The following is an 18,978-nucleotide window of genomic DNA, read 5'->3' as shown; positions in this document are numbered from 1 at the left end:
GCCAAGCCATATTGTGCCAACAGGATTCCCCAGACTTCAGGTAGCAGAGGCCTGCTTTTTCCTGGGTTAAAACCGGAGGAACGGCTTGCTGATAACCAAGAGTTTACACTCTCCTCATTAAAAATAAGGATGCCGCCAACTTTAATGAGTAGTTAAATGAAACCAAAGCTACATGTGAATTCCCAAGCAGAGCAAGAGTACATTCCCTAGCAGAACAAGGTAATTCATTGATATTTTTACCCCAAAGTGTCCAAATCTTATAAATAGAATCCTTTCACTGCATGTTATCCTGCACTGCACTGGACGGAATTATTACAATTAAGTGCGGCAGGGTTAGAGTTTATTTGGGAATGATCTCTTTTGCAGCTCCTTCAAGTACAGCACAGAAGGGTGCCATGCCCACCTCTGCAAGACAGTGAGGCAATTTAACTCACTGGGGGCAAGAATCATTTTTTATCACAGGCAGGTTCAGAAACCCTGGCTTCTCCTGTTCCTGTCACATGACTGATGTCACATGCTCAGTGAACCTCATGCTGCCCCTGGGGGTCAAAACTGGAATCCTAACCGACAAAGGTTGAAGATCCTGACTGAAGTGGAGATACTGTGAGATTATCAATGTATACTTCTACAGATGAGCCGTTGACACGTTATTTACAATGCAAAGCTAAGAACACTTTCCTGGAAGCAACCCCCAATGGGCAGATTCAGCAGGATTCTGAGTGGAGCTGCTTAAGAGGGCACCGCTAGAACTGAGTTCTAAGTTACTGATCCCCTAAACATAGAGAGCCACTGTTTAGTATACCATTTTTTAAACACATTATGTTATTGCTTAAACAATCCATGTCCCCAGCCACGTAAGAGTTACACACACAAAATCATAGCGTTGGATGGGACCTCCAGGGTCATCTAGTCCAACCCCCACATGCTCAGGATTTGTGACCAGGCACCCCAAGCCCGCGCATCTCAGGGACTTTTGACCCTGAGATGCTTAGAGGAAAAGCAGGGTTATAAATGTAATAAGGAATAAACGAATGCATTTATAGCCTGCTATTTTATTTGCTGCTGCTGTTTGAATAGGGCACCATACCCAATATTAGTTTTTATCTGTTCATATGGGTCTCCAAAGATGGTTTGAGGATAGTTATGAGAAAGTTGGCTTTTCATTATAAATTGATTTAATTATAAATGTCTCCTGAGGTATTGAAATGACAATAACAAAAAAGGAGTGTTTGGTATGCTTGGAATACTAGAGACCTCTGCCAGAGACCTTGGAAAGCCACTATTGTTCACCAGGCTAGAAGGACCAATGATTCGATTTAGTACAGACTGAGTGGCCTCCCATTTTCAATACAAAAAACCATACAAACAGAAGTTATAGAGGATTTAAAAGTCCAATAATTCAAACAGGATCCCCCATCCTCCACACGTACATACTTACTCTAGGGATACTTTTATGTTCCAGACTTCCTCCAAGATTTTTCTCTATCCATTCTCTCAGAAGAGGCAACACTGTACCACCTAGCCGGTACCTGAACCAAAAAAGTATTTTAAAATTAGTTCTTTCCAGGCCCCGATGTTATTTCACGCAGACAAAATGTAGACGATTTATGAAGATAAAGCAAGAGAAAAAAAGGAAATTTATTGATCTGTCAGCCTAACATTTCCAAAGAAAAATTCTATGAGTTGTAAGGTAGGAATTGTTAAGAACAAGACTTGCCAAGAAAGAATCAGCATGGGCTTCACCAAGGAAAAGTCCTGCTCGCCAATGCTGATATAATTCTTTGGGAGCGGCAGCAAACACATTAACATGGATAAATGAGCAGACATTGTGGGCTGAATCTAACGTTCTTTTCAGCCAGCAGAAGGGAGGGTGATTTCTACCCTTTCCCTTACTGGAGATACTCACAACATGTTGACATAGTCATTCTGAGTGACCCTAAGCTCCAGGTATCATTTTGGGGAGTCTGGTGGACTACAAAGGGAGGAGCAAAGTTCTGCTCCTCTGGTGAAAAAGCCTTCCTTGAATCCAGTCCTATGTATTTTGATTTTGTTTGCTAGAGTATGCCACAGACTTAAGATAATGTAATGGTCACACAATACAAATCCTCCAATGGGATTGTACCTCATTAAAAAAATGAATGAAGCCGAAGATGGGTACAGTTTTCATAATGGAGGGAAACAAACAGGCTCCCCAAGACTGTATACTGGGAACAGCACTGTCTCGTTCATTAATGGCTCAGTTAACTATGGAGGCCGATTTTCAAAGAACAAATTGTTCAAGATGGAAAGAAGAGATGCAAGAGCTGTCAAAGGATCCATACTGGCAAGAGTAGCTAAAACACTACAATCCTGCGCAGCGGTTGCACTCTGCACATGTACAAGTGGTCTATTATTATTCGTTACCTTTTTCCTGTGAATTCTGCTTGCCCCTTCTTGTTGAATATGAATTTTGAGTCATTGTATCCCCAGCCATTCCACTTCAAAACTTCTTGCCTTAAAAGAGAACCATAAAAAAAACATAAATCAGTTGGGTAATTGTGATACGATTAATTTAATTTGGCAATTCAGTATAAGATACTGCCCACTTTGATAGAACATATCGAATTGTAATCATAAAACCAATATTCCAAACCTCAGCCAGTGGCTCAGTTAGAATTATTCAGATTATCCTGTGTCAGCTGTAAGAAAAACAGACCAAAGAACTGACTATTTAACACACCTCTGAGGTCATACAGACCACATCTTTTATAATCTAAAGGCAACAGCAGAGCTGTACAAAAGCCACAGAAAAACCATTTGACACCTTTCTGGACAGCTGTAGTGTTTAAGAGTGGCAGGACTGTAATCTGGAGAACCAGGTTTGATTCCCCACTCCTCTACTTGAAGCCAGCTGGGTGACCTTGGGTCAGTCACACCTTCTGGGAGCTTTCTCAGTACCACCTACCTCACAAGGTGATTATTGTGGGGATGATAATAATAACATACTTTCAGATTCAGATTTATTTGGTCTATGGCCAGTACAAATCGAAAGATCAGAAAAATTTACATTGGAGCAAATAAAAAAATATAAACGGTCCATCCTGCCACACAGTAGCTAAAATTTACTAAAATCTAAAATCCCGACAGATGTTGCAAGCCGCTGGAAACAAAACGTCAGGAACTACAATGCCAAGACCACGGCAATACAGCCCGGAAAACCCCCAACAACCATCGTTCTCCGGCCGTGAAAGCCTTCGACAATACATCAAAAATAATATACTTTGCAAACAGCTCTGAATGGGCGTTAAGTTGTCCTGAAGGGCAGTATATAAATCAAATGTTGTGATTATTATTATTCATTGGCTTGGATCAAACGGATTCTGCAGAGTGCAAGATAGAAATCTTTAAGGACAAATTCCTATGGAAGGGAATTCCGTAGGAACTGTGACTTCCCAAATGCTACCAGAGGTGGCAGGAATACCAGGGACAAAAAGCAACATGGACCCTGGAGATGGGGGCTACAGTGGGTGTGTGGAAGTAGGCCAAAGTCACTCTTTCCTCTTTCAACTGTACTTCCATTAGCACAAGAAATCATGCTGGCCCAACTGCGGTACCTTCCTGGCTCTCCGTCCACACTGCAGCCTGCATGTGTTTTTGGAAAACCTGCTTGACCTGCCCATCGTTAATTCCATCTAGGTGATCTTGTAAAAAGGGCAGCTGCAGGATCCTATATCACTGCACACTCCAGTGATTCACACAATGGAGGAAAACGTGTTGCGTTGGCTTCTATGTTCTCGTTTGTGTGTGAGACAAGGCAGAGTGATGTGTCTGGATTAGCTTCTTCCAGACACAGCTAACCTAAGGGTGGTGACTTACATTCTAACTGGTGGATAGCTCCATATAATCTCTTTGATTCTTAATTTCTTAGTGGATTTTTTTTCCTTTCAAAGTATTGGTTGGGAGAGCATAAGATTCTTACTATTTACATCAACGTTAACCACCCCACCAACACAGAAGAACCACAAAACGACGCACAAATTATGGCCATTTCATATGTTTAAGTCAGGGTTGATTACGCTCCTTCACATGCAAAGAAAACTTTCAACGTATGAATTCACTCATTCCTCCAAGAAACCATTAGGGAAGAATTAGATTCTAGAAACAGTAACTATTCAGAATCCATCAACGGAGATTATAATTGCAAAGTACTCTCACGGAAAAAAAAGAGATTCACAAAACAAAGAGACACAGCCACAAGGCGGCTATGTTTTCATTTGTTCGAGTCAGGCAGTCAACCCCTTTTATGCAAAAGATTCAGTATTGACGCTTCTGTACAGAGCACACCGTCAGAAATAAAGCCAACACTAGAGTTTAGCTCATTCATAAAAGGGCTGAATGGAGTTTCATTACATCAGGAATCATGATGTGTCTCTTATGATTCAATTGCTGCTTTCTTTAACTACGTTGTTCAGCTTTGCACCGCAAGCTTAATATTTGAAATTCTTCTTCAGTGTTACGCCTAGATGTAGCCTCTATGGTACAGAACAGATTGCCCCAGACATCTTCCTCTATCACCCTGAAGTAGCCTCCTCTTGGACTAGACTACAACAGAATTGTGCTTCTAATCATCAGAAACTGCATGATGGGGCCATTGCCTTTTATTAGAATATTGTGCTTTTCTCAGAATGAGCCGTTCAGCACATACGCACCTCATGCCAAACCCAATCGTCTCACTAATCTTAATTTTCAGAATGCCTCTTGCAAATTCAAGTAGCCATCAGACCTCAACTTCCCTCTTATTTGTCAAAATCCAGATGAAAGTGCTAGGTGTATGGGCTTTTTGGCACCCTAAAAATGGAAGCCAAGACTTTAAAATTAAAAACATGGAATGCCTTTATAACATGGTGTATGAAACCACTGATGGAAATGGCCAACTGCTGCTTATTTAGCTTGCTATTCTCACTGCAGCCAACTTCAACAGAGTGAAGCTCAAACCTCTCTCTAAGCTAGCCATCCATCACACTAGAAGTCATGATCAAAGTTGTGAGAAGGCTACAAAACCAAGACAATTGCCTGTCGAGAGTTTCTCAAGAAAGAAAAGCTGATTGTAACAAGGGAGTTTCAAACCCAAATCTCTGCTAATGAACCAAGCAACTTCTCTTTGATGATCTCCCATCATTACACAACAGTTTGGTATAAAATGTTTTATTATTCTGCTTTATCCAGCATCCATGGAATAGGACATTTAACCTGCAAAAGCCAATTCAGAATTACATTTAGGCCCAGAAAATGGCAACTGAAGATCATTTGAACATTTTCTCACATGTTGCTTGATAAGATTGATCAGATGTTAAAGAGTTCAAACAGTCTATTGTGAACAGTGAAGACATGTAATACACACCAATATATCATGAAATCATGGAAAGAAACTTTTCTTACTGTTTTAGAAAAGTGAAACATTGCAAGGCAATGATGAAATATATGTAATTTTCTGAACAAGCCTAAACCTATTTTAGGGCTTTAATATAAAGTGCATCATTTATAATTTAAATATTTATGTAATTTAAAAAATAAATAACTTGGTTTTCTTTAAGCAAAATTACAAATGCATCTAATACTAGGAGAAGGGCTGCAAAAAACTACGCACCTTATGCTACTTTAGCATGTGTATCTTTGGGCCAAACTTCACAATACGTCTGACACGTATTGGGTCATGGGTGCGTGAATGAATTCACAGATATACATTGAGGGAATTGACCTTAAAAAGTACTCATTAGATCAGTGCTGCGAAGGCGGGGAGAAGGAGCTTTTGCTTTTCCTCCCACCCTGCTTTCATCACTGTAAAAAAAAAGGGGGGTGTCATACCTTTTCTCCAGCTCCATCTGCCCTTCCTAAGGTACATGGAGCCAGAGAAAAAGGGGGAGAAAGCACCTCCATCCAGCAGCCACCTCCACTGGCAAAAGCAAAGTGGGAAATTGGAAACTCCTTCTCCCCCAAGTGAATGAGTGCTTTTTAAGGTGAGTTTGCCCAATATATGTCTGATAGAGTCCAGTTGTGCATCTGTGGCCTGACATGGGTCATGTGTATCATCTCTCTGTGCCCTTAGTTTTGACCACCTGAGGGGGAAAAATGGTAAACAGGAATTTTCTAGTAAACAAAAATAGTCTCTGGACTGAAACAGTATGTCATAATCGTACTAGAAGCATATGGGGATAAAGAGTCCAGCACAAAATACCTGCTTGTGCTAGAGCTCTTACACAAATGGAAATGTAAGAAAAGGACTGTGGCAGCAACTTGCACTGTCAAACTTATTTGGTCTACGACCTGCGTTTCTTCTTATATAAGTTCTTGTGCAATTGCTGGGCACTGTAAGAGAGAGAGAGGAAAATGCAGTCTGCGTTTCTGGTTGTGCATCACTGAATGCAAGCCACTATGAAGAGTCAATTGAATCTGTCATCTATGAAAGATGTGTATTAGAATTTTCATTAATACTACACAGTTGGGACAGCAAAAACCCCTATGGATTACTTTCTTGATTGGCAGCAATACTGATTTATAGGAAGTTATGCTAGTATGCAGGGCTTTTTTTCTGGGAAAAGAGGTGGTGGAACTCAGTGGTGGAACTCAAGACCGCACAATGATGTCATTTTGAGTCAGCTGGAACAAGGGGGGAGTTTTTTAAAGTATAAATTGCCCTCGGCGATAATGGTCACATGGCCAGTGGCCCCGCCCCTTGATCTCCAGACAGAGGGGAGTTTAGAGTGCCCTCTGCAGAGGGCAATCTAAACTCCCCTCTGTCTGGAGATCAGGGGGCGGGGCCACTGGCCATGTGACCATTTTTAAGAGGTGCCGGAACTCCATTCCACCACGTTCCCACTGAAAAAAAGCCCTTCTAGTATGTGTTTTTGACAACAATGCCTCCAATTCTGAAGGCTCCAGCCAACAGGCAAAAACTACAGTATCCAAAGAGGCTATCCCCGGTATAACCTGAAAAAACTAAAGTGGAAACCTACCTGGGAAAGCAAACAAGAATTACATTCAATACAAAGTGTAATATATGTTCATACAATTCATGCAACAGTACATACACAGTCAATAAAGCGCAACGTGCTATTTTTACAATATTTGTGCAACTCTACAATGCTTAAATGTACTTATGACCATGTATAAGAGTTCAGGTATAATCAAGAACTTGTAGTCACTGTTTTGAAAAGTTAATCCTGAAGCATGAGCCCAACTCAGAGAGACTCCAGGACAAGCTGAAGGAGAATTTCTCTTATGTTTCTAAGGCAAGTATCTAAGGCAAGAAGATACTTGCCTTAGAAGGCAAGAAGATACTTGCCTTAGAAGATAAATGATCAATAAGACCAGTTAAATACAAATGTAAATACCAAGTGTAATTCATTTAGACGCTAAATAGTGCAACCCAACAAGTAAGGCAACCCAATTTCATAATATACAAACATTATTGAAAGCATTTTTAAATGACTATCATAGTCGGGTAAGTACAAGGAGCTGAACAAGTCCCAAGGGGATTGAGGATGAATAAACCACCAGGCATGTATGCCGATAATGATGAATTTCAAACCAGATGGGCAGCTATCCTAAATAAATGTTTGTTCAACTTAATGGTACTCATTACAGAAACTAGCCAGCGTGAATGTGAGGAGGTAAGTAAAGAAGTTGAACGTGTGAGTGAAAAACTAAAGGGAACATTCACTAGTATAGGAGAGAAAATTAAAGGATTTGGAGAGGTCTATAAAGGAATTCGAACAGGGGACTAAGGAAATTAAGATCAAGAAACTGAAGATACAGAGCAATGATTATGCCTCTGGGAGGGTCTACTCTTGGTGGGATCCCTCCCAAGTGCCCTTACAAAAACGGTTGTCTGGGCTAAACCGGTAGCTAGGTTTTTGGACCTGGAAACCTCGGAGCCATCGGAAACAGAGACGTCAGGAAACGAGGGTTTCCATACTAAAACACTGAGAAATAGAACTGTGAACACCAATCCCCAGACCCCCTTTTTAGGGAGAGGTTACAACCACTATTTCAAAAAGGGCAGGAAGAAAGTTTAGTCTTCAATCTTTCCTCTCAGCAACTCACTTCCATTGAGATGCATATTTTGGAAAAAGGCTTGGGGTTTGTTCCGACACCTGCATATAGACCCCTTTCAAACACAGATAGATTTATATAGACTCATTTGTCATATCAAACTTAACTTTTTTTCCGAAGATAAACCTTCTACTTCCAGGGAGAACATTGGTCTCAAAATAAAATCTGCATTTGTACCTAATGTTGTGGATGCGAGAATAGATACTTTTGAATATGCGGTGCAGAGGGATCTAGCCGAGGTTGAAAACAAATCCCTTAGGGTTTGGCATAATCTGACGAAGGAAGTATGGATGTCTCTGAAAAAATTAGCTGAGGACCCTTTAATTATTATTAAACCTGCAGACAAAGGTGGGGGTATAGTTATGCAGGACACTGTGAATTATATTGCAGAGATACAGAGACTTTTAGGGGATAGAGAGAGCTATTTGCCCATTCCTGCTGACCCAACATCTCAGATTGCTGGGTTGGTTAAAGTTGTGTTGGATGAAGGGTTGTTGGCAAGGGAGATTTCGGATACTACCCATAGAGCGTTAATTAACAATTCATCAAGGGTCCCTTTATTATGTCTTACCAAAAATCCACAAGGGTATCAGACCGCCCCCTGGACGACCCATAGTCTCGGGGTGTGACTCTGTACTGAACCCTTTAGCCATTTACCTGGACACCTTCCTGCAACCCTTTGTAACAAAAACGCTGGCCTTTCTTAAAGACACTGGTTCTTTTATCAGGGAAGTGGAAAGAGTGACTATACAACAGGATCATATCTTCCTCACCTTAGATGTCACCTCACTCTATACCTCCAACCCACACGAAGGTGCTAGAGCAGTTGTGGAACTAACTTTATATAAGAGAGCTAGACAAGAGTCCCAGCACCCCCTTCCTTCTCCAATTACTGGATCTTATTTTGGAGAAGAATTACTTTAGATTTAGAACACAGTTTTATTTTCAAACGAAGGGGGTGGGTATGGGCTGCTCAGCCGCTCCAAGCATTGCCAATCTGTACATGGCGGATTTAGAATCCAAATACATTTTTGCAACAGAACACAACCCTTTTCTGGATAATATCAGGTACAAGAGGTACCTTGATGATGTGTACATTTTATTTAAAGGTGTGGAACAGATAGAGGCATTCATAACTTAGATTAATGGACTAGACGTTAACATTAAATTCACTGCACAAATGAATGTCAATTGCAACAGCTTTTTGGATATGGTGACCTACAGGAACAATCAGGGCAGGATCGGGGTGAGACCATTTAAGAAGCGTACAGACAGGAATTCCCACCTAGTATTCCAGCCCTACCACCCCCACCATATCAGAAATAACATTCCCTATGGCCAGATGCTGAGACTTAAAAGGAGTTTGAGTGAAGAGAGCGATTACTGTAGGGGCACCCATGACATTAAGAGGATAACCCCTTGAGACCTTAGTACGGGCAGAAAATAGGGTGGCTGGGACCTCTAGAAGTGATCTATTCAATCCAAAGGCTTCTAAAGGAGATGAATCTATCAAGTGTGCGATAGAATTCACACCACTAGCGACTATTAACAAGCGTATACTTTTATGCCATTGGCATTTAGTCTCAGAGATCAAGGGATGTGAGAACCCACCGAGAGTGAGTTTCAAACGAACCAGGAATATTCATGATATTGTTGTCCACTCGGACTGCAGGGAACAAAGGGAGGATACTGCTCTACCAGTGGGTCACTATGCATGTGGCCATTGTCGCATTTGCCCACTTGTTTTAGCTGGTAACGTAATTAAGATTGAAGGGAGGAACTCGGATATTGTGTTGAGGCACTTTTCTACCTGTCAGACCAGCGAAGCAGTATACTTGATTATTTGTGGGTGCAAAAAGGTGTATGTTGGAAGCACTACACGCCTGGTCCAGGTTCACATCATGGAGCATCTATCATGAATTAAAAATCAAGTCATGGAGGCTCCTTTGGTAGGGCATTTTGCTGCACACCATAAAAATGAATTCGAATTAAAATACACTGTCCTGTATGCTGCCCCTGGGGGAGGAACTGGAAGTACCCATAGAGACCTATTGAGAAAAGAAGCCCATTGGATTTATTCCTTAGGGAGTCTACAGCCTAAAGGTTTGAACTCGGGAGTGCAACTTGTCCTGTTTTTTGTGAGGGTATGCAGTGTTACAGGATACTCTCTTTAAGGTTGGCTTCAACAAGCAGCGCGTTAAGTATTTAAATACATCGTTGAGGGTGGGGTGCGCCGTCTTGACTGACCTGACTGTGCTGAGAAAATACTGCACCTAAGAGTTACTTAGCCATTTCCAGTTGGTGAGTGTTCATGAATGCTTCTTGTGTGTAAACTTGTATGTACGAGTAATCGCTATGTAAATAAGGAGAAACTACATCTTCCATGTTATTCTTTATTTGTAGAATTTTTATGGTGGTATCTGTTGTGGCCCCCGAGGAAATCTTGGCTAGATGAAACAAGCTGATTAATTTGATCCTGTCGGCCGTTGTGTTCCTGGGATCCATCTGACTGTGTCCACCTATATAAGAACCAACAGAGAAGATTACTTACTGCTAACACATTTCCATCTTTGGCTTTCCTACATCTCTGACAGCTGTATGGACTGCATGGATGCTTGGACTTCTAGAGAAGTTGAGAACAAATGGACATTAATCTGATTTACTTTGTCTCCAGCGCCATCTTCTTTTTCAGGAGTCACGGTCTGTTGAAATTGACTAAGACTGTTCCTTGTACTTACCCGACTATGATGGTCATTTAAAAATTCTTCCAATAATGTTTGTATATTATGAAATTGGGTTGCCTTACTTGTTGGGTTGCACTATCTAGTGTCTAAAAGGATCACACTTGGTATTTACATTTGTATTTAACTGGTCTTATTGATCATTTATCCCTGGGTTTTGAGTATATTTTGAAGAGGAAAAAACTAAGCTAAACCAGAGAATTGCTGCTCTTTTGCCATCAGGGCCCTCTTGAGCAATTGAGGGAGGTATCCTAAGCAGGTCTGCTCAGAGGGAAGTCCCATTTCAGGTGGGGCTTACTGCTAGCAAAGTGTACTTGCAGCCTGAATCTCTGATTGGATAAGCTACTGGCTTTGCCTCAGCTAGTCTACCAAAGAAGTAGAGAACACTTAAACAGGATTTCTTACAAAACATGATACTTGAACTGAAGCTCTTGATGACATGATGGTTCATTGTCTGTGCTTCAGACGGGTTAAAAGTAAACTCACTGAAACTATATTGAAGAACAGTACAGGCTTCCTTCCTGCAAACAGCCTGGACAGGCTGTATTCTCAGTAACCTTGGGGGATGTATGCTTTTACTTGATTCTTTTATATATGATTAATGTTTTTTTAATGTTTTCATGTTGGGGACTTTATTTATGTGGAATGGCAGCATAAATAAATTTTAAACAAATAAAACAGTCAGTGAATGCAACATTGGGGGGGTAGGGGCGAGAAGAGAAAGATTCTTTGCATATATCCTCCATTTGAGAATAGGCAGGGTCAGGGGAAGGACACAAAGGCAAGGCACCAAAAACTACGTCACACAAAAGGGCATCAGGCAGCTTTGCACAGACCACAGCTAGAACAGCTGCTGCACTGACCACAGCAAAGATGAAGTCTGTTCAAGAAGTTCTTATCCTCCTATCAATCAGCAGGACAGCAACGAAAAGCCCTGGGAGATGGATCACATCTTCTCAACTCATTCCAAATACTCTTGGTCACCATGGAAAGACACAATTAGCATTTCTCTGAACCATGACAGCATGACTTTCAGCATGAAACAGCCAGGCTTTATATGCATTTCATGACTCACTGTGCTATAGGAAAAGGTCAATTTCTTGCTCCCCTCCCCTATTTTCATGTGACTGCTAATATGAGCCTTGATTCACCATACATTATTTACTATTTTTCTTCACTGAATTACTTCCAGGTTCCGTTTAGTTCTTATCTTTGAAGTCCTTTGTGAGTTGAACCCCACATACTCAAAAGACTCTCTTCCTAAATATGAACCTGTATGTCAACTTCGATCAGCCCACCTATCGCTCGCTCCCTTTTAGTACGATATTAACGCTTTTAAATATGTATCTTAAATTCTATGATGTATTTTATATCTCATATTTTATATACTGGAATTTTGGGCTGTTGTAACTGTTGTTGATGGTTCTTAACAGTCATTGGCTGTAAACAATAAACAAAAAACAAGATCAGCCCATCAACCATTTCAGACTGTGCCTTCCATTGGGAGAGTTTGCCCCTCTAAGATTAAATGCGCTTGCTGTAACCACTTTTATTTTATGGAATACCTTGCAAGAGGCAGTATGAAAGATCTCTTCTGTTTTTAATTCAGAGAGTTTTAGGCAATGTTTTAATGCTGTCATTTGGAATATGGATCCGATTTTAATCAGCAGTCAATATTGGTTTTGGTTTAATATTGGTTTAAAACCAATATTGGTTTAATCAATATTGGTTTTACGTATGTTTTAACACTCCTTTGCAAGTCACTTTGAACCTTTGAGAAAGCATATTTAAATATTTACAGCTCAATTATTTCAAGGGATAAAATATCTTGAGCAGAGGTCGTGAGCAGACCTTGGGCTACAGTGCTGCTCACGACCTGAGTTCGATCCTGGCAGAAGCCGGGTTCAGGTAGCCAGTTCAAGGTTGACTCAGCCTTCCATCCTTCCGAGGTCGGTAAAATGAGTACCCTGTTTCCTAGGGGTAAAGTGTAGATGACTGGGGAAGGCAATGACAAACCACTCTGTAACAAAAAGTCTGCCAATAAAACATCATGATGCGACGTCCCCCCATGGGTCAGTAATGACTCAGTGCTTGCACGGGGACTACCTTTACCTTATCAAGGACATTTCCATAAAGAATGCCATAGGGTAAACAGATACAAGTTTAAAAGACGTTAGCAAGAATCCAATACAGAGGAGAAAAAATACTGAAGCAGAACATAATTCTAGGACTAACATTAGACAACATGGAGCACTGATGGTACACAGGAGTACGTATTTAAAGCAGCAGATAATACGTAAGGCAATATAGTGATGAAGTCTATGGTCCCTAACTCATTAGCGAAGCATCTGAGACCCCATCCCTGCAATACAGCCCTCCTATTTGAATAAAAAGCCTTTTTGAATAGTTTGGTTTTGCATCATTTGCGAAAAGCCAGGAGATCGGGGGCTCTTCTGACTTCCTCAGGTAGGTCATTCCACAGGATAGGAGCCACCACAGAGAAAGTCCACGTATGGGCTGCTGCTGACTTCACCGTGTGCAGCCTGGCACCTGCAGGAGACCCTGTTCAGATAAGCAAAGCTGCCATGGAGGAACATAGGGAGGGAGGCAGTCCTGTAGGTATCCCGGACCAAAGCTGTGAAGAACTTTGTGTGTAATAACCAATACCTTGAACTGAGCACGGTAACTGATGGGTAACCAATGGGGCAACTGTAGGATGGGAGTGATGTTCATGCTCCTGCTCACTCCTGTTAGCAGTCAAGCTGCAGCATTTTGCACTAATTGGAGCCTCTTAGTTAACTTAGATGGAAGACCTATGTATAGAGCATTACAATAGTCAAGCCTTGATGTCACCATAGCATGGCTCCTATCCAAGTTACTCCATATACATTAAAGTAGTTACACATGCTCCAGCTATAAGGGACAAAAGACCAAGAAGAAAGGCTCCATCAGATTACAACCATCTCATGGTGACTCCAACCATGGGGCGTTCCAGACAAGCAGTGCGAGTTTTTGCCAGTGCCTTCCTCTGCAAAACAACCTGTTTTCCTTGGTGGTCCTTCCAGCCAGCTACTGACCATGGTTGACTGAACTGTTTGTATGGGAAAGGACTCCAGAAATCAGCTTTAATTTAGCTGACGTAATTCAACATGATTAAACCACTTGTTTTAAAACGAAAGCATTTCAGTGCTTCTAGAACCATGCTGCTTCTGTACATATACTTGCCCTGTGTTTGGGATGGTTTCCCAAGCTATTTACCCATACCATCTATTGCTGATTTAGGGCAAGCAGTGTAATAAATACAATATAAAACAAAAGTGAAACTGTTCTTATACATAGAGGCTAGTCTACATTCGTTAAACAAACAAAGAGAAATAAGGGCTTCACAAATATGGCTTTTGCATGGGTGATTTTTGCTGCTTTTGGACCCATATTTCGGGGTTTCTTCCGACTTTTGGACACTTAACTCCCCATTCAGACTTCAATATGGTGTTTCAAGGATTCACTTCCAAATTTTCTGCCTGCGCACAGAATAAAAAAAAAGAGGTATGGGGCCCAAAGTGGCAAAAATCACCCATGCAAAGAAGGCCTATATATGAAGATGGCTTGAAGGCTTTGTCTAAGATACAGGTCTAGTATGTAGAGGCAGGCAATTGACAAACTACCTCTGCTAGTCTCTTGCCTTGAAAACCTCAGCAGGAACTTCTGTAAGTCAGCTATGAATTAACAGCACTTTCCACCACCACCAAAGGAACACACAGTAGAACAGGTACCTGCCCTGATAGCAAGGAAGACTTCAAACTTTGAGATTCTTCGGATCTCAAGATACCATCAACTATCACATTATTCTTCTCCAATTGCTGCTAAAAACTTGAAGCCAGCTGTCGACAACAGTCTGGTAATTACCAATAGGTTTGAACTTGCTAGAGTTTGAGATCTGCAGTCTTGTGGATGGAATATGCAGCAGTGGCAGGGCAGATGAGCCTCACTGTAGGAACCTCAGCTCCTATACAGATGGTGATGTTGTGCCTTTCTTCTTGGTATGCCAAATGTAGAAAGTCAAAGAAGCGAGTAAAAATGAAATGCACCAGCATTTCCTTTAACATGAGTGTTTCAGGCAACTTCACAGCACTTAATGAGCCACATAATAAACTCAAGCCAAGGTGCTCGAAGAGGGCATGGTTCACACAGCACCACAACAGATTTCTCTAACATTTGAGACTAGACCAAAATCAAATGCTTTCTTGTCCCCAGAACACAGGGGAAAGTTAAAGACTTTCAATGCTCCTCCAATCTGTGGACACACACACCCTGGATATATCTGGCTTTCCAAGAATGAGGAAGAGCTACAAACAGTGGGTCTATACCTTTGCAGGTTAGGGGAAAGACTGGAAGTACTGTTTACAAACTATAATTGCCAAATCACTCTTTCATGTAGCTCAAAGAAGAATGCTCAAATACATGTAGTTCATGGGCAGATAGGCCCCTCAGCACACAGTCTGGCTTTTACCCCTTCGCTAAGACCTTTCACAAAGAACCAGTGAAAAGGGATAATACAAACATACAGTCTGTACTGGATTTGCTGTTCAGAGAAACATACGGATCCGGGGTATCAAGAGGAACCTTGATCCCCAAAGGTAGGATCAACCTCCACCGCTAACATAGGAGTTTGTGCCCTGTTGTCACCATTTTGTTTTGTTTTCTGAACTCTATAATGAGAAATCATCTCTCCCTGGTATACTTTGGATAAATGCTAGCAAATCAAGAAACCAAGGAGTTACATCACCAGCATTACAATTCATATCTGTGATATCTCCCTGTTCGTTATTCCTGCCAAACAACTTACTCAATGATGAAATATCATACAAGATGCTACTAGATGAGACCCTAAACAATACATACTAACTAGATGAGACATACTTCTAAGTGGTGTAATAATGATCTGTCTCCTTCCTGTGGGACTGGAATGTTGAGCTCTCATACACAGAAGGTGTGAGTATTCACATCTCTGCAACACAAATCTCTTCCTTTCCTGATTCAGCTACAAATACAGATGGAGATGGTAACTTTCTTGCCATTTCCATCAATCTAAAATCCAGTTACTAAGTATTACATCACTGCAATTAACATCCGTTGACAATGCTACTGAATATTCCCTGCAGTACCAGTAGTTACTCAACAAGTATATAAAGCCTACAGCTCAAATTATGCAAAACCAAACTGAACAAGCAAAACATAAAATACTGCAATTTTACAGTCAGTGCTAGTAAAGGCCTTCTAACTTTCTCCCTAGCGGTACCCACATGATTATTACTTCCCTAATGGCAAACAATGCCAGGAGCAGGGGAGAGTTAATGTTAGCAAAGACTGAACATCAAGAAAAACATAGACATTCAAAAGAATGATCTTGCTGTATCGTAGCCAAGCAACTTACTACTAGGTTGAGATCCAGAGGAGTTAGCCGTGTTAAGTCTGTAGTAGCAAAATAGAAAAGAATCCAGTAGCACCTTTAAGACTAACCAACTTTACTGTAGCATAAGCGTTCGAGAACCACAGTTCTGCATCTGACGAAGAGAACTGTGGTTCTCAAAGCTTATGCCTCAGTAAACCTGGTTAGTCTTAAAGGTGCTACTGGACTCTCTTCTATTTTGCTACTAGGTTGAATTACTGCTGCCTACAGTGGAATAGCAAACAGTCTTGCTATCAGTCCCTCCTGCCTCTGACATAGACTACGTACCTCCCCTTCTGTATCACTGCTATTTCAAGGTCTCAACCCCTCCTCCTCTGCCTTAACTATTTAGTTTCACAATTCTCTGAACTGCACAAAATATTTGAACATGTACTGCTTGTACATCTGGTACAACGTCCTGGGGGTGAGAGAAGTGGGAGATGGATTTCTGCATCTTTCTAGCAGAGTTCTGGAGCTGTTTCTTCATCTGTGGAGGAGACACATGAGCTTTTCCTTAGGAGAGCACCAGAAGCTTTCAGCTACTACTTCTTTGCTATAATGGCCTTTGTTTCAAAGCCTAGCTACCAAAGTAGGCACTTTTTCAACACCAAGGAGCATGCCAGAACATATTCACACTCTGACCTATAGCTACAAGAATTAAATGGGAAAAATAGCTTAAATTTAGGATTTCCAGAATACTAACGTGAACCATCACTTAAAAGTTCACAACATGAAAAAGACAGACACACTAACAGCTTGCCTAGCTGGCTTTCTTTCCAAACAAGCATACAAGGTTGCAATCTATGGTGACTAACTGAAGTATGGGGTGGAAATGTGGCTCAATGGTAGAGCATATGCCTTGTGCAAGATCCCAGATTCAACACCCAGCATCTCCAGTTAAATGGATTAGGTAGCAGATAATGTGTAAGAACTCTACCTGAGACCCTGGAGAGCCACTGTCAGTCAGAGCACAAAAATGTTGACCTTGGTGGACCAATGACCTGATTCTGTATGTGTGCGTTCAAACATGCTTACTCCAGATTCTCTGTGGGATTTACTTCTGAACAGAAGTGTTCAGGAGCAAGCTGGTAACATTTGCATGTCTACTCTTATTCAACATACCAACAACACATCACATTAAGTTCACATCTGATAGTGGACTAAGTAATCATGTTCTCAATAACAACTGATGAGAAACAGAACAAAAGAACCAGGACTAACGCTTCAAGGTCAGGTGGACAGACCTGTGCATGCATGTTTACTCAGAAGTCAGTCCCATTTATTTCAGAGGACATTTGCTGGAAGCCAAGTTTTGGAGTCGTGTTTTCATCAGTGAAGGAGACACATGAGTTTTTCCTTTTTATCGTGTTGGTTGGCTGTTATCTTGTTTTTATGTGTTCACTACTTGTTTTGCTAATCACCTTAACGCTAAGGAAATAAGGCAAAATAACTAAACAAATAACCAGACGTGTCCCCAGGTAAGGACTGAACTTTTATAATACAACGCCTATTAAATATTTTTATAATACAACGCCTACTGAGTAAGCCCTTCAGAACTTTAGGGCTGGCTACACAGTAAAACGGACCTAAGACCGGACTCCCCTACAAACGCCGCCAACCCTTAAGACCCCGCCTGATGCTTTCTAACGGCAGCACCACGCTGGTTGCTGCGAGAAGTAGCACATCCGCCCTATGGCTATACATAGCGACGTCAACACGACGCGCTCCAGCCGGGGAGAAGAAAAAGCGGCAGCGGCTGACAACTCGGCGAGGCGCCGGAGGTGGCCACTCTGCCCAGGGCTTACCGTCTCTTGGGGAGGGTGCTGGGGGGAGACTCCGACGACACCGGCGGAGCGGCTCGTCCTCGACACAGAGCGGCCGACAGGTGCGTCTCCGGAGCGCTGCGCAGGTGACCCGACAAGATCCGCAGCCTCCGACGCGCCGCGGACTCAGAGGACGAGGCGACGCCGCTCCCGCTCCCACTATCGCCCGCCGCCGCCGCCATTGCACTTCCGTGTTGCGACGTCGAACGACGTCGGGTGAAAGGTCAGACGCGCCACCAGTCACCTCTTATAGGTTCTCCCCCGGCCAGCCTCGCGCGCGTGTATGGGTAGGCGGCCGTTGTTCTCGCGCCTTCCTTCCTCGCCCGCCGCTCAAAGGGAAGCCACGCCCCCTCGCCTTTGGCCCAGCCCTGTGGTCCGTTTCCTGCCCCTCCGGCTAATTGTGGAGCCCGGATGTTCCCGCTCTGGGTTGTGTAGTTTACTCAAAGCTCGAGGGATAGTTTTAGGGAAAGGCGCTTCACCGTGCTCTGTCTCCTTAGCGAATTCAGTTCCTGGCTGAGCGGTTGCAAGGAACTTTACGCTGATAATAATAATTCCAGGTGGGTAGCCGTGTTAACCTATAAAATAAAACAGGAGTCCGGTAGCACCTCAAAAGGCGTTAACGTTTATTCCAGCATAAACTTTCCCAAATCAGCTCGCTCCATCAGATGCTTTAGGCAGGTGCCTTAATGCTCAAATTGCAAACAACAGAGAGGTGTGATGTTAGAAAAAGTTTTTAAAAGAGCCAGTCAGAAGAGCGAATTGCTGAACTACGCAACAAGTAGTTCAGTCCATGTTAGTCTAAATAGGATTCCTCTTTCCCTATAGGTAATAACATTATGCATTTTCTAGCCTTTGTGAATTAATTAGTACAGCT

General features: G+C 42.1%; 1 protein-coding gene across 1 annotated transcript in view; it reads right to left on the bottom strand.

Annotated features, from left to right (window-relative positions):
* AGPS (alkylglycerone phosphate synthase) overlaps positions 1-18,312 on the bottom strand; it is a 66,865-nt gene extending 48,553 nt beyond the window's left edge. The window contains exons 1-3 of the mRNA XM_054971275.1: positions 18,087-18,312; positions 2,404-2,493; positions 1,439-1,529 (exon numbers count right to left, since the gene is read on the bottom strand). Of these exons, the coding sequence (XP_054827250.1) occupies positions 1,439-1,529; positions 2,404-2,493; positions 18,087-18,286 (381 nt within the window). The 5' untranslated portion in view covers positions 18,287-18,312. The remainder of the gene's footprint in view (positions 1-1,438; positions 1,530-2,403; positions 2,494-18,086) is intronic.
* Between the last annotated feature and the right edge of the window lie 666 nt (positions 18,313-18,978).

Source organism: Eublepharis macularius, chromosome 2, assembly GCF_028583425.1.
Source record: "Eublepharis macularius isolate TG4126 chromosome 2, MPM_Emac_v1.0, whole genome shotgun sequence".
In the NCBI taxonomy this organism is placed as follows: Eukaryota; Metazoa; Chordata; class Lepidosauria; order Squamata; family Eublepharidae; genus Eublepharis; species Eublepharis macularius.
This window is presented reverse-complemented; position numbering and strand designations above follow the sequence as displayed.